Source organism: Lepidochelys kempii, chromosome 1, assembly GCF_965140285.1.
Source record: "Lepidochelys kempii isolate rLepKem1 chromosome 1, rLepKem1.hap1, whole genome shotgun sequence".
NCBI lineage: Eukaryota > Metazoa > Chordata > Testudines > Cheloniidae > Lepidochelys > Lepidochelys kempii.
Window position 1 is genome coordinate 266,933,561 of NC_136380.1, and position 26,381 is coordinate 266,959,941.

Genomic DNA, 26,381 nt, shown 5'->3' on the forward strand with positions numbered 1-26,381 from the left:
AGAAAGTGTCGAGGAGCTGCGAATGCAAAACATGACTTGAAATTTTTAGTTCTTTGCTGGATTTGTAAAAAAGGCAAAACTGTTCTTTTCTCTGTTTCACTTAGCTATTTCTTGCCTCTAGCTTAAAGCAGCATTTGCCAGTTAAACTGTTTTGCACTAAGCAAAAATGAAATTTACATGTCACAGATGGGGTAGCAGTCAGTGGAAGCTTTTGATTAATACTGCTTCTTGCTGTGTCACATTTTCATGGGCTGAATCTTACCCATGTGACCAGTGATGCTCAAACTCCCGACAGAAGGCATTTGAAGAGGGAGAGAGCTCATGTAGGCTTCTTGGAAGAAAAGCATAAAAATAATGTATAAAATTAATTTTCATAAATTGAAATGGGTTAAAACTGTCTAATTATTATTTTGTTTTCACCATATTTATGAGAAAGAAGGGACAGTATATGATAAGAAATAGTGATGGAGATGGGTGCAATTACAATCTTATATAAATATGGAAACAGACCCATTTTTAAAATCATTTCAGCTGCACGCATAGATTATATAAATGTCTGTGTCAGTGGCCATGTGTACATTGTGGCCCCAAATTCAGCAAAACATCTAATCACATTCTTAGGTCCCAATGAAATGTGCCTAAGTCCTTTGATAAAAAATATATAAATAGAATAGAGCCAAGAACCAATCCCTTTGGGACCCCACCAAAAGTATCTGCCCAATGAGTCTCCACTTACAATTACATTTGAAATCTATCATTTAGCCAGTTGTAATCCATTTTGTGTGTGCCATTCTGATTTTGTAACATTCTAGTTTATTAATACAGTACCAAGTCAAATGCCTTGCAGAAGTCTATTACATCACTATTTATTTTTATCAGGTTAGCTTGACAAGATCTGTTTTCCATAAAACCCATGCTAATTTCCATTTATTATACTACCTCCTTTAGTTCTTTATTAATAAAGTTGCATATCAACCATTCCATTATTTTGCCTGGGATAAATGTCAGGCTGCCAGCCCTATAATTACTCAGGTCATCCTGCTTTCCCTTTTTAACTGTGGCAATATTAAGTTTTTTCCAGTCCTCTGGAATTTTCCCAAGTGTTTCAAGACTTATTAAAATCAGTATTAATGGTCCAGATTGCTTTTGGCCAGGTCTTTTAAAACTCTTGGATACAAGTTAACCAGACCTGTTGATTTTAAATGTGTAACTTTAGTTGCTACTGTTTAACATCCTTATGAGTTACTGTTGGAGTCGAAAGTGTTTCATTTTCATGATGTGACTGTATCATCTGTGTGATAGGGTGCTATCAGCCGCACCCTGATCACTGATAATGCTGCAACCTGGAGAAGGCTGCAGGCTGAGCTGTGGGAAATTATACACTTTCTCTTGCGGGATTGTGAGCACCTGTGTGTCAATCACTGGGGTAACAAGGTAAGTGGGGAGACTATCAGGAGACAAAACAGGCTGGGGAGTGAGGGCTGCAGGGAAGCCTGTCCTGGCTATAACTCTGTGTTGCATGTTATGGGGATGTAAGAGGGACATAAATCCACACCTTGGTGAAGAATAAACAGCCTGGCATATGACTGTTTATGACTGTGGAACCACCTGAACTAGTCAGGCAGTGAGGTTCATAGGGTAGCGATGGAGATACCCTGTGACAATCTGTTTTTTCCCAAATACAGAACAGAAATAGTTATTGAACTTTTATGCATTATTATTGACAGTTTTACCATTGCCATCTAGTAAATGGACCAGTGTCATTGTTAGGATTCTTTTTGTTCCAAATATACTTAAAAACTGACTTCTTACTGTCCTTAACTCTGCTGGCTATAGAGTTCGCCTTGTGTCCTTTTGCTGCTCTTATCAATTGTCTACAATTACTAGCTTCTAATTTCTATTTATTATAATCAACTCCCCTTTTCCCATTTGTTATATAACTTTATTTTTTAAAATACTGCTTTCACATCCTCACGAAGCCAGGCTCGGTATTTGTTTTTTTTAAAACTAGTGTAGCCTTCTTTGACAACAGTTGGATTATGGCTTTTGGGTATCTAGTAAATTGTTCTTAAACAGTTCCCAATTATCATTCACATTTTTATGTTTAGATATTTTCTTCTATATGATTTGGCTCATAATCATTTTCAGTTTTGTAATTGGCCCATTTAAAGCACCAAGTGTGTGTGTATGTGTGTTTGTGTGTATAATATTACTAATTAAGACTTCATTCTGTTTCCTCATAACAAATATTTCAAGTCATGATCACTTGCACCTAAGGAACCACTGAATTTTAGTTATTGTGATTAATTCCTCTTTATCTGTGAAGCTGAGGTGTGTAAAATAATTCCCTTGTGTTGGATGCAACACTTCTTGAATTAGAAAATTGATTATCTTCTTCTTTTTCCTTTTTGCCACTTTTCCTGGTGAGGGTCATGATGGCAGCATGGAGAGTAGGGACCAGACCTCCTTTTCCTCTGCAACAGGTTCTGGCTTCTCCTGGGGATTCCCCAGCATTCCCAGGCCAGCTGGGAGATATAATTCCTCCATCATGTCCTGGGTCAGCCTCTGGGCCTCTGCCCAGTGGGATGTGTCTGGTAGAGTTCTAACAGAAGCCTCCTGGGGGCATCCTTATCAGGTGCCCTGGGGCCAGTTTCCATGCAGAGGACCAGTCTGTCGTGGTCTGTCCTCCTGCTGTTATTCAGGCATCTCACCTGACCCTCACCCTTCACCTTGTGGGTGGTGAGCCCACAAGATGGGTCCATGTCAACTTTTCTGGCTGGGCGTGGCTGAGTTATGTGGGTGGCCCAACCACCAGACACTCACCTGACACCACCCTCGGGGGTAGGTCCCAGTGTCCCTAATCCAGGTGAGGTTCGTGTGGACATTTTTGGGCGTTTATGAGGATCTTGAGGTGGATTGTTTTTAGTATGGAACCTCCCCCCAGACCTGTTTGCCTAGGGTGACCCTATCAGGAGCACTAGGCTCCAGATGACATAGCCCTGGGGTTCATTGGAACATGCAAGCCCCTCCATCACAACAAGGTAACAATCCTTGGAGGGGATGTTAACTATAATCTTTAGAAATTTCAAGGACGTTTTTAATACGGGTAGCATGAGATATCCAGACTGTCACTCAGATTATAGTCCCCCATAATAACAGTTTTTTCCCCAACACATTATTGAAGGGTATTTATAGAGCCCATCATCCTAGTCTCTAGTGTGATTTGGTCGTCTGTAGCAGATATCAAGTACCCCATCTTGTGCTTTGTATGTTAGAACATAGATCTATAAGCATTCAAGATCAGCTGCTTCTGAGTTGTCAGGAACATGGAAACGGGTAATCCCATTTTTTATATAGACTGTCACTTCCCTTCTCCTTTTGCTCACTCACTTGGCTTACGAAATAGGTTATAACCAGTGACTTTAATGTTCCAATCGTAAGACTCTTCCCATTAAGTTTCAGTAATACCAACTATGTTGAATGAAATTTGCTCATAAACGAGCAATTTAAATTTCTCTTGTTTACTGCCTAGGCTCAGAGCATTCGTGGATAGGCAATTTAAAGAATTTCTTCTCTTCATCTCCCTTGATACCTTAATTAATTTTGTGCTTGACATCTTCATTTTGTGCTAAATAAGTACTCATTTGTGCATTGAATGAGGCACATTCCACTGAATCATTGAATGAGGCAGGATCCTGTGGAAAAAATAGTATGTGATCATATAATTAAAACCTGTATCATAATGCATTTGTGGACAGGGACCAAATTAAGGTTGCACAGGCTGTTTTAATTTTAGCATTTCCTAACTTTTAAGTGCTTGACTTTGCAACCTTAACGTTCTTTTAATGTAGTTTTGTGTGTTTAATTAAGATGTGTTATGTTCTAATGACTCTGCTTAACGTGCTCCTCCACGTATGTGCTGCGCCGCACAAAAAGAGTTATTCCTAAAAGTACTGTAGCATTTTCCCAAAGGTAATACATGTAGAAATGAAGTAAGAACCTTTAATGGCAATTGTGCAACCAATCATCAAAACACGTGGGTGTGCATCTATCCCAATATGTGTCCATAAACATAGTTTTATAAGGGTAGAATGATCATTCCATTTCCATTGTACTGACAGTCTTTCTTTTACCAACAAAAATGTCAATCTGACATATTGTTAAACACTGCATTATGATTCATTATTTATTATTATTATTATCATCCATTAAACAACAATCAAAGGAAACATAGCTTTCAGGGTATATTTGAACAGTTTTAGGCACTAAGTACTGAAAGTATAATTTTTTCCTCATCAACATGCATAACTTCTAACCAGAACTAGGCTTCATTCACCCAAGTGGGATTACTATGCAGAATGATTGTGTCATAGACTTGACTGCATCTGTTCAACAAAGCCACTTTTTCAAATCAAGGATTCAGTGACATGTAATTGTTTTTGAGGTTCTCTATTTTAGAGTTTTTACATAAATGCTTTTTATCAGATTTCCTTTTTGTTAAATAGCTATTAGTTAAGTTATTTTGCTAGTTCATTTTAATTAGGGATGAAATGCACAGAGGTACTATACAAACCAGTTTAGTCTATTCAATAACTGCATTTTTAAAAAGCCTCTCAGCCATTATTCTGTCTGTAATTTAAACAGATATAAAACTGATGGTTAATTGTAAGTTTGAGCAGGTATATGGAGGATAATGTTGTTTTAAAATCTTATCTTATTTCGCTCTCGGTGGCAATTCGGCGGCGGGGACGCAACTCTTCTTCGGTTGCTGGCGGCAATTTGGCTGCTGCACTATCACTCTGCCTCCGTGTTCGGCGGCAAGTTTTTTTGTTTTTGTTTTTTCCCACTTGGGGCGGCAAAAACGCTGGAGCCGTCCCTGTTCCTGTGTACCCCAGTTGTGCAGGGAAGGAGTAATTTGCTCCTTTTCAAAGTGCAGGTTATTCCTCATGCCTGTATACATCCTGCCAGTGCCACTGGCTGGTGCTTAGATGTGGCAGAATTATGGTCATGTACACTCCCCACCTGCTCCCATCACTTCTGCCTGGAAGGAGCATCTGCTATGTGGTTACTGTGTTCCTTTCACCACCCAGAGCTAGGATACAGTTGCTTTGATATGACTGCATAAGTGTGGTTTGTAGTAATTATATTTCTGCTACTTTCCTGTGCAGTTGTGTTGAGCCAGTCACAGTCTAACACTAAAAAGTTAGGGCCCAGTTCTGAACTTCTTACCCAGACAGATCCCTTATTGTAAGTGTTCTCTGAGTAATGGCAGCACAATTGGGCCCTTGATGTTTTAGCATAATTCACTAGTATAGCTATCAATGTTAACTTCATTTCCTGCTGATCTGTGTCAGTTCTGAACTAGTAATCTAAGTGTGAAATGCTTCATATCTTATTACCAGTCTTTTCATTATCCAGATGCCTACAATTGGGGGGAGGGATAGCTCAGTGGTTTGAGCATTGGCCTGCTAAACCCAGGGTTGTGAGTTCAATCCTTGAGGGGGCATTTGGGATCTGGGGCAAAAATTGGGGATTGGTCCTGCTTTGAGCAGGGGGTTGGACTCGATGACCTCCTGAGGTCCCTTCCAACCCTGATATTCTATGAATTAAAAATTTTAGTTTAGGATTTGTCTGAATTGTTAAGGAGGTTGGCCTCAGAGGGCCACAAGATTTGGCAGTTAAGATTGAAAGAATTTTCATTGTGTTATATCAGGAACAGACTTTGTACATTAGCATAAAAGACACGGTAGAAGAACTCTGAAGTCAACTTTTCTGTAACTTTAGTAGACTTAAAAGGCAAAAATCTTGGCACAGTTTGCTTTATGGTGTTACATTCAAAATATTTGTTAAAATATTTACTAATTACAGAAATGAACCACTTCTGTACATAATGAACAGACTTGTTTTGTATAGTGTTGGTGATTTGGTTTAAAAACACATTGGTTCCCAATGAAGGAAATCAGTATTATATCTTGTAAAAAACCTCTTGTTTTATTTGAAGTTCAATAATAACAAATCTTGTTCACTTCCATTTTCTCTGTTTCTCTCTCCCTTGCTGCATCTGCTATTCGTGACAGCAACGTGGAGCTTGCTGCCAGAACACTGTTTCTTCCATTTTTTCCCTATATTTCATTTTTATTTTTATCACTTTTATTTTATGCAATAAAGAGTCATGAACCAGATTTTTGCATTTATTGCAGACCCAAAATTCCCTTCACTGGTAGGCTTAGGTGTGCAAAAAATACAATCCGAGGCCACCTCATATGGAAATTTTGATTGCACAAGGAATACCACGCAGAAGGTATAGCACTGGGGATGCTATTGCATTGTTATAGATGCAGAATAATTTTACTAGTGTGACAAGATGGCCAATGTTAGTCTAGTGGGTCTTGCGCTTTTCTTGGTGGGGAGCTAAGATGCCACCTCTTGCCCCTGTTCTGGGGGCATCAATGGCCCCGCTAGTGGCCCAGGAAGGTGGTAAAGGAGGGAAGGGGTCTGGGTTTGTTTCTCATTCTGAACCCCAGCCCCTCTCAACCCCTGCAGGTTTTTACCCTCTTCCCCTTTGGGTAGGGTACCTGCAGTCCTTAGATGCGGGGGAAGGGAGTCTCCCTCCCCTACTGGGCAGGGTACCCCTTACTTTGGTTCTCTGATTTTCCAAGTCTCACAGCACACCTCCAAGCTCCAGTCCTCCCTCCTTTCTCCTCTTTCTCTGTCTGCTTGAAGCAGGAGGTTTTATTAGTTTCCTAACAGAGCCTTAATTGACTGCAGGTGCTCCAAATAATCTGCAGTCACCTTCCCTAGTCTACAGAGAACCACTCCTTAATTAGCCTTGAGTTTATATATTTCCCATCTAGCACTCTCCTACTGCTCCCTGGCTCTTCTGTATCACACTAGATGGAATCATTAACTTCAGACAGAATAACAAGTTAATCAGCATCTCTTTTCTCCCCAAAATGTCTCTCTGAATAGTGCAAATGTGGGAGAACCCTTCTGAGAGCACATCAGAGAAAATGTGTTTTTCAGGCTCTTCAAAAAGATCATTCCATTTGCTTTGCACCAGTCTGTACTACCATTTACATTGGGGTGGGCAAACTTTTTGGCGTGAGACCCACATCTGAGTATGGAAATTCTATGGTGGGCCATGAATGTTCATGAAATTAGGGTTGGGATGCAAGAGGGGGTGCAGGCTCTGGGGTGGAGCCAGAAATGAGGAGTTCAGGGTGAGGGAGGGGGCTCCAGACTGGGGCAGGGGCTTGAGGTGCAGGGACGGTGAAGTCTCAGGCTGGGTGTGTAGACTCTGCGGTGGGGCTGGGGATGAGAGGTTTGGGGTGTAGGAGGGTCTCCCGGCTGGGATCGAGGGGTTCAGAGCGTGGGAGGTGGATCAGGGCTGGGGCAGGGATGTGGGAGGGGCTCAGGGATGCAGGCTCTGGGCGGTGCTTACCTCTAGCAGCTCCTGGAAGCAGCAGCATGTCCCCCCTCCGGCTCCTATGCAGAGGTGCAGCCAAGCAGCTCTGCAGGCTGCCATGTCCACAGGCAAAACCCCTGTAGCTCCCATTGGCCGCAGTTCCCGGCCAATGGGAGCTGTGGGGGTGGTTCTTGGGGCGGGGGCCACCTGACTGCTCCTAAACGTAGGATCCAGAGGGGGGACATGCCACTGCTTCTGGGAGCTGTGCAGAGTAGCCCCTGAGCCCGCTCCCCAGCTGGAGCTCGAGGGCCAGATTAAATCAGCTGGCAGACTGGATGTGGCACCCGGCCCGTAGTTCGTCCACCCCTGGTTTACATAGTACATCATATCACCCCATGCAGTGGAGCCCACCCTTCCTGAGAGGTGGTACCTAGAGCAGCCAGTAACAAAATAATTCTAGTGGAGCTAAGCAAACCTTGCTTCTCCCTTTCTCATCCACATACCATTCCCCTCCACTTATTGGAAGAGATTTGAGTGATGTATGTGTTTGCATGCAGAGAGTGACGCAGATGCTGGCCTGGCAGCCACCATGTGCTAGCAGCTGTGACACTTGCAACAAGAGTTACAAGATTACTGCATACACAGCCACCCAGCCGCACAGCAAAATAATACCTGGCAAAAGCGCAAAACAAACAACCACACACAAACCAACTGCCATAAAACATATTTGGACCAGCAGCTGGCAAGGCCATAAAAAAAAAGCCAGCCACACCAGTGAAAAACCACTAAGGTGGCAATCCTAGTTAAGTAGGGAAATAAACTATAGTGGCATGTCACCTTTTTATCTGTACAATTGTGCCCACACTAGATGATGTAATGGTATAACTCAGGGATCATCAACCTTTGGCACATGGCCCGTCAGGGAAATCCGCTGGTGGGCTGGGACGGTTTGTTTGCCTGCAGTGTCTGCAGGTTCGGTCAATTACAGCTCCCACTGGCCGTGGTTTGCCATTCCAGGCCAATGCAGGCTGCATGAAGCGGCGGCCAGCACATCCCTGAGCCATGTACCAAAAGTTGCCAATCCCTGGTATAACTCTTTCAGAAGAAGTCACTTTCCTAGCTGGAATAGTTCTCCTGGTTGAAAAATTGTATGTAGAGCAGGCTAAACCTTAACTAAATTGATATGCTAGTCTTAGACCCATTTAGTAATGTTGAAGAAAAGTGTTGCACTGGACACCTGCCCGACTTCTATAATGACATAAAGCCTACCACCCTTCATGCCATGCCAGGCATGAACAAAGCCCTTCCTGAACCTGCTGTGGGGAAGGCGAAAAAACCCCAACTCCACCTAAGCCAATCTGGCAGTAAGAGAAAAATTCCTTCCCAGCCCCACTAAAACGGGCAGCTAGCACAATGCCCACAGCAGGTCTTGACTAAACCTGGTATTTCACCACCTAAAGAGAAACAATAGTTTCTTTATAGCCAAGGTTATTGTTAGCTGTCCATTGTAAGCTTGATTTGACCATCTTCTCCTTTCATTCTCTGTGACTTTGACAGAATTCAAGTGGTTTGTCTGAAATTTCTCATATATGATCCTCTGGCAAAGGAGACATTTTTGGTAATGTTGGGCAAAAAGATAAGATGTGACAGTTCAAAAAAATCAGAGGCATTTCATTTTTGTAAAAAAAAAAATATTTTTTGCAACATTGTAAGCCAATGTCTCTAGTCTGGTTAAGCTGTGCAAGGCCAGAGATTTGGAGGGGATCCGTATGCTTCCTCTGTCTTGGGGGACAGAAACACTCCCTATGCTGGTAACTGGATGTGGTCAGTGGATAGGATCTGCCACTGTGGCTCTACGTCACTGGAGGATTCACCCATGTTGGGGGAATCTCTGCTGCCTGGATCCACCAGGTTTAAGTCCCCTTTGCTTCAGAGAACCAGGTCATATATCCAAAAAAAAAAAAAAAAAAAAAAAGCTTTATCTAAGAATTCTGTATTTGATTTAATTTTCTGTCACTGGAAATGACGCCTTTGAGTATTTTGCAAATTTTGAAGGTTAATTTAAAAATTAATTTGCTGTAGATTTTTGCAGCTCTTAAAAATCCCTGAGCTTTATGCAGACTTCATATAGTCTGTGGCCTCAGTGGGAGACTGTAAGCTCCACAAGTTGAAACACTTGATGTGAAGAATTTTTAAACGTCTCCAAGATTCACTTCTAATTTTAGTCTTTTAACTTTCTTGATTTGGCTTTGAATGTTACAAAATCCACTGGTACAGCCTACAGAATTCCTTAAATCTGGAGCTTAATTCACTGGGTTAAAGGACTTAAAAGATTCTGAAGCCCTAGAGTTTAAGAAATTGTGCTGCTGTGCTACCAAGCGGAAGATAAATTTGATGAGAGTACAGCAGTGTTAGCTAGTATATGATGTTGTTTAATTTACATTTACTAACCTGTTAGAGAAGGTTCTACATTACATGGACTATTTTGTTCTTGGCATATCTATAAAACAAGAAAAAAGACTAAGGAGATTCCCAGGAAAAAATTTTTAAAACAGAATTAAAATTGTAAAACCTGTGAGAAAATCTTACTAGGATGTTAATTATCAAAATACTTAAAATTCTGGATTTTAAAAAAAGTTTGTATATTTAGATAGGTAATGCGTACATCCACAGATACAGTAGATATTTTTTATCAGTGCTGTAAACACTCATGCTTTAATATCATAAGCCAACAACTAACAGTATTTCTTTCACCTTCCTCTGAAGCATCTTGTCCTGGCCAATGTTAGAGAGAGAATACTGAGCTAGATGGATGACTGGTTTGACCTGATATGTCAATTTCTGTGTTGCCATGAAATTCATAGTACAGAGTCAACAAATTATGTTAATTTTGACCATGTATCAGAGGCTATCCCTGTATGTATACAACAACCCCTTACACTTAACCAATATACCAATGTATAATTAACCAATGTACCAAAAGACCTCTTATGCATTTTTAATATGAAACAAAACCTCACTGTGAATACTTATACAAAAAATATTAAAATAATGATATTAAGGTTGTAAAGTCAAAATGAGAATTAAGGAAGCCGACACTTAACTATAACGTGAGTATCTTAACCTTAACCAATAGTTACCAGACTTCGAAACACTTAGTTGTTATTAAATTTCATCCTTATTGTAGAAATTTCAAGCTTCCAGATGTTTGGTTTATTTTATAATTGCAGTGTTTTTAAAAGGAGTTTTATTAAGTAATTGATACTTGTTAACACAGAAGGAAGGTTGTACATATGTAATGTTGTCTGGAAACTACATTGTGCTGTTGTACAGCAGACTGGATATAGGCGAATACTTCAGACTTTTACTTTGAAGACTGCTGAAGTCTGGTGATTACCGAGAGCAATCTCTGGAGGCTACTGTCAACTCTGCTAAAGTAGATTAGGATGGTTGACTCAGATGACATATCTCTGGTTGCATTCGGAAATGGACTGCAAATAAAGCATACCTCATCTGTCAGCCACTAAAGTTCTGACAATGCTTTCAGAACAACAAAGTCTGTCTATATATGCACTTTGCAAAATATTGTACTATATACAGGGTAGAATTCAATGGCCCAGTCCTGCTCCCACTGCAGTAAAGGGGAGTTTTGCTATTAACATAAATATGAGCACAATCAATCCTCAGTAACATCCTAGATTGTTCTCTTTGGGGTACAGTTTGCTATAGAAGATCAATAAGATGTTCCATTTTTTAATTAATTACTGATGTAATTGAACATTTTGGCATCTATAATGACATTCTTTGCTCTTCATTCACCTTCTAGAAAGCTAACAACTAGAATACCGAAACAAGGAAAATGTGCAAGGTTATGAAATGTCAGTTGTAGACAGTGCAAACATGCCATGTAAATATGCAAAAGCCAATACTAAACACTCATAATTTTGAGGTTACAAAAAACAAAAATAGGATAAATAACTGTAGCATTGTTTTGGGAAGTTCTGTTAGGCATCTACTGCTTGCAGAGGCAGAGTACCAAAAAATTATTCAGGAAATAGTGTAAATGAACAATCATCTCTCATTAGTACTTAATGAGAGAGGTCTTTTCAGACCATTGTCTGGCACTGCTAGGGTTATGCAAATTTGAAAAAAATTGCAAGGTCTATTTTTGCTTGTGGGTGATGAGAGGAAATAAAAAGTTGATAATCATCATACCCAAACTCTCAAAGATGATGCAGAAACAACTAACCAGACTCCCTGCTGCCACTGGAATGTACTTCACTGGTAATTAATTCCAAACACTATCTCAAAATAGCTACCAGATCCAGTACCAAGCTAGTTATAGCTACAAGTGCTTTCAAGAAAACAGTTGCAGCTATATATTTACTATCCAACTCAGAACAATGCTAATTCAGGTTTAAGTACATAGGAAACAAAGAAATTCAAGAGAACAAATGCATATAGTTTAGCGCAACCTGTTCTTCCCATATATCAAGTTTAGCTACTCACTGATTACATGCCTGAGTCTTCAATGTGCTCTTTTCGCATTTTCTCGAGTAATGTTTCTTGTGTCTTTAGATCCTAAAATATGTAATTTGTCCCGGTCTTTAATTCTGAGTTTTGTACCCTGGGGGTAGCTATGCATTGGTGGGGGGTGAGGATTCACCTATGGGGTTCTGCTAAGGAAGGACAGCTTTTACGTCTGAAGCCCCACACTGGTGGAGTCTGCCTGGAGGAAGTACTGAATCAGTGAAACTTCTACAAGTTTGGGAACTGCTCTGCCCAGTTTTGTGCTTGTGCTTGCTGGCTCCAGCATCTTCAGTGACTTGGGCCACTGTGCCTCCATTCCAGGGTGTTTACTATTGCTGGAAACAGCAGTCTGGCTTGCCTAATGGATCCCAAGGGATAAATCAAGCCCAAGTTGTATGGGACTCCCACTTTTTTTTTTTTTTCAGGTAAAACAAATTTTTAAACACAGCTATGTTTGAGTGCAGAATCCTGTTCTTTTTAATCACTGGTGCACTAAAGTCATCATTTTACTAATTTTTCCTTCATAGATGAATGCGCAATTCATGGATGTCTATGGAAGCCTTCATTATTGAAGGGAGTGGTTTCATTTTAGCATTCGCTGTGCTTTGCCAATGACTTCATAAAATAGTGGTAATTTCCTATAGCACTGTACAGATAATTCTGTTGAAAATCATTAAGATGAAAGTTTATGATAAAATCTTTTCAGAGCTAGTGTGGTTATTTTCTTATTTTTAATTTTTTAAAAATGTTATGACTGCCTTTGTTCTGCAACATGCTGAGTTTCAGGAATGTTTAATTTCTAAATCTAAAATTCAGAAGAGATTTGAATGTTGACAAACTATATATGGTCAGATTCACCAATATACTCTAGTTGTTTTACACAACTCCAGAGACAGTGTGACACAATACAGCTGGAAACCTGCTACCACCTAAACCGTATTTACATCTGATTTGTGTCACCAAAGCAGCACACCAGTTTATCTGGCCCCAAGATGCTATATTTAAAAACATCAGTAGAAAGCTGAGGAAAGTGTCTGATTTTAGCAATGTTGTTTGTCAAAAATTTACTGAATTGGTTAGACATTTTTTTAAACGGTATATTCAGGAATACTCAAGTGCAGCATTGTGTTTTAGAAAGGGCCTAGTTTTCTGCTTGGTACTGGCATACTTATTGCCTGCTTAATAATAATTAACAATATAATAAATAGGCACTGTATGAGTGCAATGCTGTCTATCATTTGGTTATCTTAAAATACTTGGCAAAGATGAGAATGACCTTCTGGGTCAGGAGATTTTCAATGTACAGTTGTTCCCCCACGTACAGGAAAATAAAAAACTGCTGCTGTATAAATTACATTGATACTTTGTGTACTACTGTTCATACGATAAGTTTGCTTTCTTCTAATATTGTAGCACATTAAAGGACACAGGCATCAGTGAATTTATATTTTAATTGATATTGTAAGGTCTGGTTTCCACTTGCCTGATTTCTTTATAATTCTAATTAAACCATTAATTTATTGATGTTTCCTTTTCATATGTAACAGTACATTTACATAGCAAGGGGAGAACAACATAGTTTGCAGCTGTAATAAAGAAGGCAAGCTATTTCTGATTTTTGTCATTCTGCTTTTTATAATTTTGGGGGGGAAACTGTAAATTTTCCTAGATATAAGCAACCCTAGTATGTATAAACACTAAGCAGCCACCACTAGCATGAATGAGACCTTCATTCCCTTCCATGACTTTTATTTCCTGTTGGTCTCCTGGTAGCCTATAAACTCTAGAAAAGGGTCAAATATTTCTCATATTGTTTATCATACTAGTAATAATAAGTAAGTTCCATCTTCAGTTAGACCTTTGGAGATAGTGGCCAAGATTTGCAAAAGACTGAGTGCCTATATCTCTGCTCCTAAATTGCTCAAGAATATGAGAGCTGATGGGTACTCAGTACTTTTGAAAATCAAGCGCAACTTATTTAGGTACCTTAATATGAATATAGAAGCCCAACTGTAGGCATCCATTTTGGCAGCCGAAGAAACATCCAGCTAAATATTAAACACTATTAGAAGGGCATTTAATTAAATACACCACATAATCCAAGTTTTATTTTATCTAAAGGTCATTGTGTATTTGAACGGATGTTGCAACAATTTGAATCGCTTTGGGTATTTATCTTGCAATTGTGTAAATGAAAGATACGGACGAAGAAATTAACTCCCAACCTTCTTGTTTTATGAAAAGATTAGTTATAGTGTTAATTCTTATATGTTTACTTTGTTAGAGACACGTTAGTGTATACCAAGAACTAAACTATTTTTTTACATGAACAAGATACCTGGATGACCATATTAATTATGTCTCAAAACTGTGAACTAAGGAGCAGAGAAGATTAGTGTCCCCACCTTTCTGCTGTTACATAGAACAAACTGAGGTTATACGGTAACTGTGTTAACATAATACATTTACACTTCTGTAACACTTAGCGTCGCAGAGGCATTTGACTGTCCTTCCTGACATTCTGCTTTAAAAAAAGCAGTATTCAAAAATCAAGGTAATCCAGATTAAGTGGATTTAAAACTGGTTAACTGACAGATCTCAAAGTAATTGTAAAAGTGGAATAATCATCCTGTGGGAGAGTTTCTAATTGGGTTCCACAGGGATTTGTTCTTGGTCCTGTTCAATATTTGTATCAATGATCTGGAAGAAACTCTGAAATAATTCCTGGAAAAATTCCCACATAATGATGGAGAGAGCTCAGTTATACATATAGATCTGGACTGGCTGGTAAAGTGGGTTTATTTGAACAACATGCTTTTTACCACAGCCAAGTGCAAGTTGTATATGTAGGAGCAAAGAATGTAGGTCATAATTACTTGAGTGGAGACAGTACCCTGGAATGCAGTGACACTGAAAAGGATTTAGGGATAATGGTAGGTAACCAACTGAATATGAGCCCCCTAGTGTAATTCTGTAGTTTAGAGGGCAAATGTAATCCTTTGGTACTCAAACCTGGGAATATCAAGGAGGAGTAGGAAAGTAGCATTACCCCTATATATGGCGTTAATGAGACCATTACTGGAACACCATGTCCAGTTCTGGTATCCACGCTTCAGAAAGGATGTAGAAAAATTAGAAAGGGTTCAGAAAAAAGTTGCAAGAATAATCTGAGACATGGAAAATGTGCCTCATAGTGAGAGACTTAAGAAGCTCAATCTATTTGTTTTTTTCCAAGAGAAGGTTAAGAGGTTATTTGGTTATGGTCTACAAGTACTTAAGTGGGCAAGAGATTTCTGAGGGTAGATGGCGCTTTAATATATCAGAAAAAGACATAACAAGATCAGGTGGTCAGATGCTGAAGCTTTCTAAAAGAATGCTATATCAAACAGAAGTTATGGACTTGATGCAGAAATTAGTGGATGAGTCTATGGTATGTGTTATGGAGAAGGTGGATTAGATCATAATGGTCCTTTCTCTTCTTAATTTCTGAATCACATCATATGGCTAAATTCTGTGCTAACATGCACCCCGGTGCAACAACTCAGTGAAATTAATAGGACTGCCTGGAATGTAAATCAGCAACAACAACAAAGATATTTGTTTGATCTATCTGGGTGTATGTTTATATATGCTCTAGTTTTAGAATTATTTTTTAATAATTTTGGTTATTATTTTTAATGTAAGAAAATATCTTATGGGGGCATATTTTCAGCTCTGCTTCTCTTAGTTTGTTCTGCTCATGTATCTCAAAAGGAGCAAAAAATGACCACAAACCCCTAACATGAGGGAGTTCATAGTGGGCACTGATCAGAAATGGCTTCTATGACACCCTACTTGTGAAAGCTGGTGTGTTAGGGGTAGGAGAGAACGTGACTGGCGCATGGATTATCCACTGGAGATTACTCGAATGCATGCTTGGGGACCATTGGCAGCTGGTGCATGCTAGAACAGCCCCTAGACTACTATAACTTTTCCTGGAACTGGCAGAGAATCAGACATCAGTAACTGGCTCACTGTCAGTTTAGTCTCTGGCTGCCAGCTCACTTTCCACTGGATGCAGCAGAGTCTGGCCCTACTGTTTCAAGGGTAAATTGCTTCCTTTTATCTTGAATTGCTGCACTGAAATTTATATTAGTTTGAATGTATTTACAGTTAGGGCTTTCATAAAAAAAAACTACCTAAAAATATTTTCTTTGGTCCTATTCCCAACAAACAGAAAGGGAAAATAAATTAGAGCATTATAATTATACAATAATTTATATTACAAAATAAAATTAATTCAAGGCTTTTTATTATTAATGAAACTGCATACCATATACTTAAACTAGAAAATATCTTTGCTATAGTTGAATTGGTAATGATTCTCTCTCTTTGATGGAGAAAACCCATGTGGTGCATCATTACTGGTCATCTGATGGTGGGTCATACAGTGAAAATAAAAAGCTGTTCACAATAAGGACATTGTTTATAAGAAACAACTACATATCTGATGCTTTATTCCCTTGAGAAAGGACAGAGGGTCTGAAATGTTGAGCTGTTGGGTTTTTTCAGGGTGCTTGCGTAATCGAAATACATTGTTTGTAGAATTTAGTATCTAAGAATATAAGGTTTCAGAGTAGCAGCCGTGTTAGTCTGTATTCGCAAAAAGAAAAGGAGTACTTATGGCACCTTAGAGACTAACCAATTTATTTGAACATAAGCTTTTGTGAGCTACAGCTCACTTCATCGGATGCATTGCAATAAATTGGTTAGTCTCTAAGGTACCACAAGTACTCCTTTTCTTTTTAAGAATATAAGGTATTCCAATAAACACAAAAGGACCTGATTCTTATCTACACTACTTCCAATTTATGCTGCTCTGGCAGTGTAAAGAAGATTTTAGGTGGGAATACTATATTTTTGCTCACTTTAAGGCCCCTTGCATGACTACAGTGGTGTAAACTGTGGAAGTGAGGAATCAGACCCTAGAGAGTGCACAGGTTTTACATATATTGTAGGCCTGAAGATTGCTTTTCACTGCTCTGGACCTGTAAAGCAGATTTTAAGTAGGGGTAAATTACGTTTACATTCACTTTAAGGCCAGAGCAAGGTAAAGGTGCTTTAGTGTAATTAAGAATCAGGCCGTATATGTATTTATCTTCCTAGAAATGTGTTATTACATCTCTCCCCTACTTCTCTAACAGGATTCATACTTTGATGTGTATATTTTCAGTGGTGTGTCTGTAACATTAATATACCCTAACCCACAGGAGCATATGGGCCTCAGTCCAACATAGCACTTAATCATGTACTTAATTTTAAGCATGTGAGTAGTTACACTGACTCCTGTGGGACTGCACAAATGCTTTAAATTAGGCACATGTTTAAGTACTTTACTGAATTGGTGCCTTGATGGTCTTATTACAGCAAAGCTGACTGAAAAGACCGGCAGTTGATATTTAGCCTTAGATTATTCTGATTATAAAAGCAGTATTAGGAACTGTGATGAGTAATTCAGAAAAATGAATTAAACAATATTTTTTCATTTTGTGTGCACTAATATTTAGGTACCATAGGGGGTGATATATACCAGCTTAAATGGAAAAAAAATATGTACTAAAAATATAGGATAAATATGCAGTATTTTCCTCACTGTCTGTGCTCAACAATGTTAATTTTTCAAAGTTGAAATATTGCTCTGTTTTCAAAAGTATTTTCTGATTTTAAAAGACATATACTGTTCTAGAATATGCAGTAGGTTCATCAAAATGCTATTTTTATTCACAGATAATGCACCTCAGGTAGCAATTACTGCACCAGGAACTGGTAACCATAGAAACAGCTCTACAGGCCCAACACCTGACTGCTCTCCTCCATCACCAGACACTGCACTTAAAAATATAGTAAAAGTTATACGCCCTCAGGTAGGTCATCAGAATAAACTCTCTTGTTAATTGTTTCTGATTCTGTGAACAGTTGACCGTGTGTGCACGCACATGTATGTATGCATGTACTCTGTCTCTAATAAGGACCTTTTGAATATATAAATGTAGATAATTAAAAAAATGGAGAAACTGAGACGTCCAAAATATTTTCTGACCCCGGAAAAAGATCTTGGTTATACGTGGGGAAATTAAAACCTCTGGGAATATGGTCAGAGAGATGTACAATGTCTTAAAATAATTATACAACTATTTCTTGTTACAGAATTAATGACAAATATTTTTTTTTGTTTAATGCTAGTGCTTTATTTGGCTGCCTTTAGTTTTCCCCCAAGTTTTTGTTCTCTTTTTATCCTTTTTCCAGGCCTCTTTCCCTCACTATACTTCTGTCCTCTTGATTCCATACCTTTTGGACATTATTTATTTTACTTTGTCTTATATTATGGTTGAGTCTACATAACTTTAAACTTTTCCACATATTTCTAATTCTGTGTATAGAATAGACGAAAGGGTCTTATACCTGCTTAACACTATAGTATCTAAATATCTTCCAGTAGGGCACTAAGCAACGTGACTAACATCTGTCACAAGTTATTTGTTTGTTCTCTCATCCTTTCTTCAGGAAGAGAAGCATATGCTGTGGTGTGTCTTGTTTTGGTTGTATTAATTTTTTATAAGACACATGTTGCTATGTATCTGTTACAGAAGGCAAGGTCAAAGAAATGTCTTATATTTTGAGTAGAAGGTGATGAGGTTTGTGATAGTCTTTTAGTTCTTGGAGAATTCACTCCACAGGCTGGGACCAGCTCCTCCCCCGCAGATTCTGTCTCCCGCATGGATGAGCTTTGCCCTTATTGTAGAGAACTCTGTTGTGCCAGAGAGCAAAGTTGTTGAGTACAGTCTTCATCCCAGAGCTTTAGGTGGTCTGTTAGCTAACCTGGGCCCAGGCAATGCAGTGCCATGAAAATAAGGACCTAGACTTTGAACTTGATTCAGTAGTACATGGGAAACTTGTGGAGAGACCAGAGAGGCTGAAGACTTCATGCCAAGGTATATCGTCACATTGCTATAGTCCAACTGAGAGGTGACACAGACATGAATGAGTTGATGCCATCCAAACATTGGTCCCTCGATGGTAGTGGTGTGGTTGTATGTGGTGAAAGACAGGCAGAGCTGTGTGTCATCTGCATATTGGTGCCACTTCAGTTGTCTGACCAATTCACTTAGTGGCTGCACATAGATGTTGAAAAGGACTAGAGAGACAATTGATCCTTGTGGGACTCCATGGTGAGGGTCTAGTGGTAGAGGTGAAGTTTCTCATCAGTACTCATTGGGTGCATGCCTCCAGGAATGACTCAAACCATATTAACACATTACTCTGCACCATTGCCGCCTCTCACATGAGAAGCAGTTGACATGGCTGACCGTGTCAAATGCTGCAGATAGGTCCAGAAGGTTGAGAATGGATGTCTGCCCTCCATCCACTGACAGCTGGAGATCATCCATTAGTGCCACTATCGCAGTTTCAGTTCTATGTTCTGGCCTGAATCCAGATTGTACTATGTCTAGAATATTATCTTCTTGGCCTTTTTTGCCTTTTCCCAATTGTCTCCCCCTTTTTCTATTTCTGTAGGCTCTCTCTTTCTCTATCTCTCCCCCTCTGCATCACAGTTCTATTGAAGTACCTTCTTCCCTCTTAGTTGTTTTTTCTAATCGGAGGCAGGCAGACAGGCACTGGAAATACTGTTGGAACAAGTTGTTGTGTGGTAGTTCATTGAAAATAGCATTTAAAAATCTGTTTTCATCATGATATTGCCAACAGATGGACCCAGAACATTGAATGGGATGTTCTTGTGCTAGTTCATCTTGAATAGTGTTCATAGGGACTCAGGGGAGGAGTTGTTTGGATTTAAATCAGACCCATTTACGCACTCTCAGTGTATATGGTATCAGCGCTGCTGTCATCCTACTGCAGAAGAAAAGGGGATATGGTCAGAACTTCACCATTCTTGTTAGAATGGACAGTCAAAATAACTTTAACATAATATTTAGCCACCCTTTTTGCTATGTAGAACACTTCAATAGTAGGAAGTATGTAACCTATTGGTCAGTGTGTATTTATGTGTCTGCATCTGTGACCAATCCACCGTGGAGATGGATCTGTTACAGCTCTCAGCTCCCCTTCCCCTTTTTTTTCCTGTATCTCCCTTAGATCCCTATCTGCTATGTCCCCCCCACCCTTCCTTTATCTTTCCATTTAGCTAATCTCCTCCCAACAAAACCCTACCCTAAGAATTTTTAAAAAAGAAATTGTGGAACTAACATGATGTTTGCAAAACATCACTCTGTTAATTCTGGTTATATATTTACTCCCTTTCCCCTGCCCTTTGTCTGTCTTGTCTATTAAGACTGCAAGCTCTTTTGAGCAGGGACTGTTACTCTGACTGTACAGTGCCTGTCTTGGTTGGCCTCTAGGCACTATCATAATACAAATAAATAATAATGATAATATATAATACACACAGATTAATTCATTTTAGGGGTATATTTTGTTCCCTGTTAGGGCCCCTTTACTCCATTCTGACATTGTAGAGAGGTTTTAAGGGGAACAGAAATAGCCTGCAGGGAACAGCCCCAGCACAAAAGTGGACTAAACTGCTATACCACTTTTTTCCTATTCTCTCTCCAGCATAGTGACATACTAGGGGAGTGACTGGATGGGACAGCGAGTGCTAGAATGTAAAATTCTCTGGCTGTTTGGGGCTACTGAGCTCCTGCAGCCCCTGCACTCAGAGCTGCTTTGTCCTTTTGCAAAGGCATACATCTGCCTCTGTCTTCTAGGACCCCACTTTGCCACTACCCACCCAATCCCTTCTGGATCCTTGCTTCCTTCATATTCCACTGCCTTCCCAAGTCCTCCATTCCCTCCAAAAACCTTCCCTTTACGGCTAGTCTCTAAGGTGCCACAAGTCCTCCTTTTCTTTTTGCGAATACAGACTAACACGGCTGTTACTCTGAAACCAGGCTATAGACAGGCTCCCTACACAGAAAGTTAAGAAGCTGCCTCTGATATGTGAAGGCAGCAGAAGACAGCATCCCACAGATTCCTCTGCCTGCAGACCCAGGGGCTGTGGAGGTCCTGATTTTCCTCAGAAGCAAGCTTTTCCAATTTTCACCATAATCAATAGGCTTATGCTCACTGATATCTAGAACATTCTTTGAAATTGATTCAGAGTTATCATGTTACATACGAACAAACAGAAAAATGGTATGAAGTTCAGCGTATGACTGAGTGAAGGTGAGATCCGTGATTTTTTTTCTTCTTCATTTTATTCAGACAAATTTTGCCATGGTCTAACTCCATCAAGAATTATTTTGATTACTAAACTTTAGCCTGGAAAAGGAAGTACAACTCCTGTTCATGAGTTATGCTTCTATGAAACACCAAGCTGTCACTCTGGAGTGTTCCTCTCACTCCGGAGTTACTCACAGCCCTTTGTGCTGAAAGGAATGATTGGAAACATTTTTTATAAAATGCCATGTGACATCAGAGTTTTGAATATAAATGTTTAATATTTGTGTGTTTCATAGCACATAATTGCTGGTTTCCAAACACTATCAGAGTCATTCTGTAAGTGAACAAAATCCCACTTTTGGAAACACCTTTGTAAAACTGCCATAACATAGCTTTTCGTTTTGTCTGCTTGATTTTATTTGAACCCCTTATTCTTTTATTTTCAACTTCAGTTTTGTTAGAGTGATAGGAGCTCTTGAACCTGATTCTCATTTACACTGAGCCCCCCTTACACTACTCTGGAAGTGTAAGAACCCCTTAAAATGGTCGTAAATTACATTTATGCCGACTTCAAGACTTTCTGATACTGGCAGAGTGGTGTAAAGGGGCTCTGTTTGGACTATGATTTAAAGGTGTGTTGTTAGATTGTGAAAGATAGCTTGATCTAAGTTACACCTTCTAAAACTTTAGAGTCCTTTGAGCTTTATTTTGACCACTTACCATGTACTAAAGTACATCTTGTCTTGTCTGCGCTAGAGCTGTAGAAGGTGTTAGACTGATTATATCTTTAAATCATAGTCTAAAACAAACCTAAAAGAGACTAAGCCCACATGTAAAGTCTTATGTGCATTAGTCAGCACACTGAACAAAGTACTCTGGATTACAGCAAGTCACTTGTTAATCAGCATTTGAATACAGGTATGTCTACACTGCAATTAGATACCAATGGCTGGCCCAAGCAAGCTGACTCCCAGTCTCTTGGGGCTTGGGCTGCAGAGCTGTTTAAGTGCAGTGTAGGCTTCCAGGCTTGTGCCACAGCCGGAGCTCTGGGACCCTCCCACCTTGCAGGGTCCTAGAGCCCAGATTCCAGTCTGAGACAGGAAGTCTACACTGCAATTAAACAGCCCTGCAACTTGAGCCCTGAGAGCTTGAATCAGCACTAGCCAGCTGCAGGCTTTTAATTGCCATGTAGATATACCCTAGGTGAGCCACATTCTCTTGTAATAATGTTTCTATAACGTTTCAAGACACAGATGTAAGGCTCAACCATCTCAGCATCTCCTTTTGTGAATTTGTTTTTCTTGGCCTAGCCATTTACTTGTGGAGTCTTGGGCAATAATCATGAATTTCAATTCTGAACTCTCGGAGAAACCTTTTAAAATTCTTCATTTATTAATTATAATGTATTGACTACTTTTTCTCTTCATGTCTTGCTAAGGTGGGTTTCATGTGGCTAACTGCAGTTATGGTTTTTGATGTCCAAAGTGTGGACTATTTAAAAAATGTCTCAGGCATTATCTTCCGTGAATAAATGCTCATTTTATGTGAACAGGATTGTTCCTTAACATTGTTGTCAGTGATCTGGTGTTTAATAAGTGGGGGTTGTCGGGGGGGCGGGGGGGTGGGATGGCAGAATGAATTTCAGCATTTGTGACAGGTCACATTTAGATGCAAGATTTTTTTTATCCATCTGAATATTACTGGCTAAAACTGGCTTCCTCTCACACTTGTTGTTTATATTGCTCAACTCCCAAATAACCTCCTAGAAGAATTCTTTTTAACATCATGTGTTCCGCTGATTTTGGAAGTACTGTCTTTAAAAGAATGGTAATCTCATACACTAGCAGCATATGGTGAACAAGTCTGAGTGCCAGCCATGGTCTGTCACAGCTGGCAGGTCTAGGAGCAATGTGGAGATAATTTAGGTCTTCAGAGGAGAGAGCAAATTATTTCAGTCACTGTAGAGCCTCTCTGGCTGACACAATGAGTGGCACTGATTTACATTTGCGGAGAAAATTGGATCCAAATGTTTTACAGGTAGATTCCTCCCCACTCACACAAGCATGCTATAGAAAGGTCTTTAAAAATGGCTGTGGGTAGGCAAAGGAGACATTAGAATCCCAGAAGACCATTTTCCCTCAAAAATTGGGCTAAAGCCTAAGGACTTGATCATGCTTTATGACACTACAAACATTACCAGGTATGCTGGGAAATGACTTAACATGCTTTTCCATCAATATGTAATAAGTCATTTTTAAGATGCAGCAATCATCATTAATCTGTGTTACAGTATAGCTGAGAGGTCCAAACTGAAACTGGAGTCCCATAGAGCTATGTGGTAGAAGAAAGGAACTATTATTTACCCTATTTTACAGATTGGAAACTGAGGCTCAGAGAGATTAATTGACTTGTCTAATGTCACACAAGTAGTCTGTGGTAGAGTTAATGACACTGCCAACATTTCAGCTGAAACAGTATGGGTTGTATCTCAAAGATTTTTTGAGATGTTAGCAGCCAGTTTCACAATTTTATTAACAGATAAACCACAAAGATCAATGTCACTGTTTCCCAGCACCTCAGAAATTCCTAGTAAATGCATAATATAGCTATGATTTTTTTCTATTTTTCTGACATTGAGTCAGGGTTACTTGCAGGCAAAGCTGCTGCAAAGAAAACTGGTGTTTACATTTTTTTTTGCTTGTTTCTTGCACTTTAAAAAAAAAAAGAACATAATTTGTTAGATACTGTTCTGGTGCCTCAGGCTGGTCATCCCATCCTCAGCATTACTCATCTCCACTGATTTCAACTTCCTTTAAGAGATCGATCAAAAATCATAACAGAATAGCAGGGGACAGTTAAGAAAATCTTATGAAATATCCAGTGGAACAGCCCTACACATGTGTGGAAATACTCTACTGCCAGCAGACCCATTAATATAGCATTTCATATAGAAAGAAAGAGAGAAAGAGAGAAAGAAAGAGCCAAGTTCTGTGAGATGCTGAGTACTCCCTGCAAAGTGCTGAGCTTCCCAGATTCCCATTAAAGTCAAGGTACTTAGCACCTTGCCCGATAGACCCAAAGCCTAGGCATGGATTTAGGGTACATCTCCACTGGAATAAAAGACCCACGGCTGGCCCAGTTTAGCTGACTTGGGCTTGCGGGGCTAAAAATTGCAGTGTCACATTCAGGCTCAGGCTGGAGCCTGGGCTCTGGGACCTTCCCCCTCACAGGTCCCAAAGATCAAGTTCTAAACCAAACCCAAACATCTGCACTGCAATTTTACAGCTCCACAGCCCAAGCCTGGCGAGCCCAAGTCAGCTGACCCAGGCCAGTCATGGGTGTTTAATTGCTGTAGACATAGCCTTAGTTCCTGATTCTCAGACACTTGTATTTGTTTATATGGAATTATTTTTAAACCTAAAGTGTTTACCCAAATCTACTGGGAATAGTTCAAAACCTTCCTTATCCTAGTAATACTGAAAGCAAGGACGCTTTATGAAATAGTCAAAAAAGAAATAACAGGTATGCTATTAATGTCTATTTAAAAAGCTAACAATTCATATACATATGATGGCAAGCAGAACAAAAAAAAACCTTTTGTAGTATTCTAAAATTATGTATATGAGTCATACATGTTTAGAAATAAAAGTATACTTTATAATATAGTTAGTGAGATGGCTGATAATATCTCCAGAGCAGAATATTTAGAAATCCTTGTTTAGATATTCAGTGACTACTTAACACCATTAACTAAAATATTATTAATCGTGCACATTGTAATAGACCTTCTCTTTTGACAACTCATTACAAAACATTATTCCAATTAGATGATTTTAATTAGAGCTAAGCAAATATGAAAATAAAAACATCTGTTCAATAGACAGTAGTGATGAAAAAAGAAAGCAAGCTGTTTGAGTGCATTAAAGCTTTGATCCACCCTTGGTTCAGCAAAGAATTTAAGCACATATCTAAGTTTAAGCATGTGAATAATCCTCACAATTAGTAGTGATTTGTTTAGAGAATATTGTTTCTAAATAGGTACTTTTCTCTTGTTGAAGATGAATTGCCTCTCTGGAACTGTCCTGTAGTTTTAGTTTTCTAATTCAGTGTGTACATAAGAGTCAGAGGAATTCAGAGTTATTCAGACCTCTATTTACAGTATATGGGCCCAAGCTCGTGCAGTACTGAACATCCTCAACTCTTTGGAGTCTATGATACTTGAGGATCAGGCCTGTTATAGGTAAATGGTTGAAAAGTGGATCACAGAATATGTAAAAGCCTCAATGAATAATTCAATAAACATTTTTCAGTGAATATAGTGCATATACAGTTTGTGAATATGGCGCTTTCTCAGAAGCTAAAGATCCACTGTTAATACTAATCCCATCCTTTAAAAAGGAACCAATACCCACAAAAATGCAACAGCTTTAGTGCATCAGAACAAAGTGGGTGTCACAGGAGGTATAGATAGACTGGCTCCAACCACTAGGTTGTATTATCTTAGTGGTCAGAACAGCACCAAAAGGAAGAGTCAAAGGCATAGCCGGGAGGCAAGCCAGTGGTCAGAGCCAGGAGTTCAGACATAGGCAGGGACTAGGGCTGGAGCAGAACTAGCAAGAATCAGAACAAGGGCCAGCCAAGAAGCAGGCCGAGTACGGATATAAACATGGAATACATAGAGCAGCCAGTGTGCTGCTGTTGCTACAGGGTTTAAATGATGATCTGTTGGCTTTTCTGACCAACTGGGGAGCACAGTCAGTTTGAGAGCATTTTTTGGGCCCAGCTGAGCTCACTGGGTTGCCAGGCACTGAGTCTGGAGGCAGCTGAGTTCCTGAGAGTGGGAGAGCTGCAGTAGAGCTGCTCAGAACTCATTGCTGCTCGCTGGCTGAAATTATGAAATGACAATTGGGGCCCAAGAAAGAGGAGAGAAGCATCATACATACCCTCCTTCACTCCCAGCCACTGGTGTCAAGCAAAGTGGTGGTCTGAGATAAAGCAGGGGAGGAGGGAAGAACAGCACAGCTGATTGCTGACATTTGGTTACCTCATCCAGCAGAGAAGTCAGGAAGAGGCGCTAGGATAACAAAGAGAAGAGGCACTGTGAATGCACAAGAACAGAAAGCACCGTGGATACTCCATGCACACAACAATACACAAAGGGACAATGGCAGCTGTGCCATCGTTGTGTGTATCAGTAATTTTCAGATGTCTCAGGAAGTATGCTAACACA

General features: G+C 39.6%; 1 protein-coding gene across 10 annotated transcripts in view; it reads left to right on the plus strand.

Annotated features, from left to right (window-relative positions):
- Positions 1–26,381, plus strand: part of ANKS1B (ankyrin repeat and sterile alpha motif domain containing 1B) — a 747,009-nt gene that overhangs the window by 247,472 nt on the left and 473,156 nt on the right. For all 10 annotated transcript variants that reach the window (XM_073327424.2, XM_073327427.2, XM_073327426.2 and 7 more), the window contains one exon: positions 17,702–17,838. In XM_073327424.2, the coding sequence (XP_073183525.1) occupies positions 17,702–17,838 (137 nt within the window). The remainder of the gene's footprint in view (positions 1–17,701; positions 17,839–26,381) is intronic.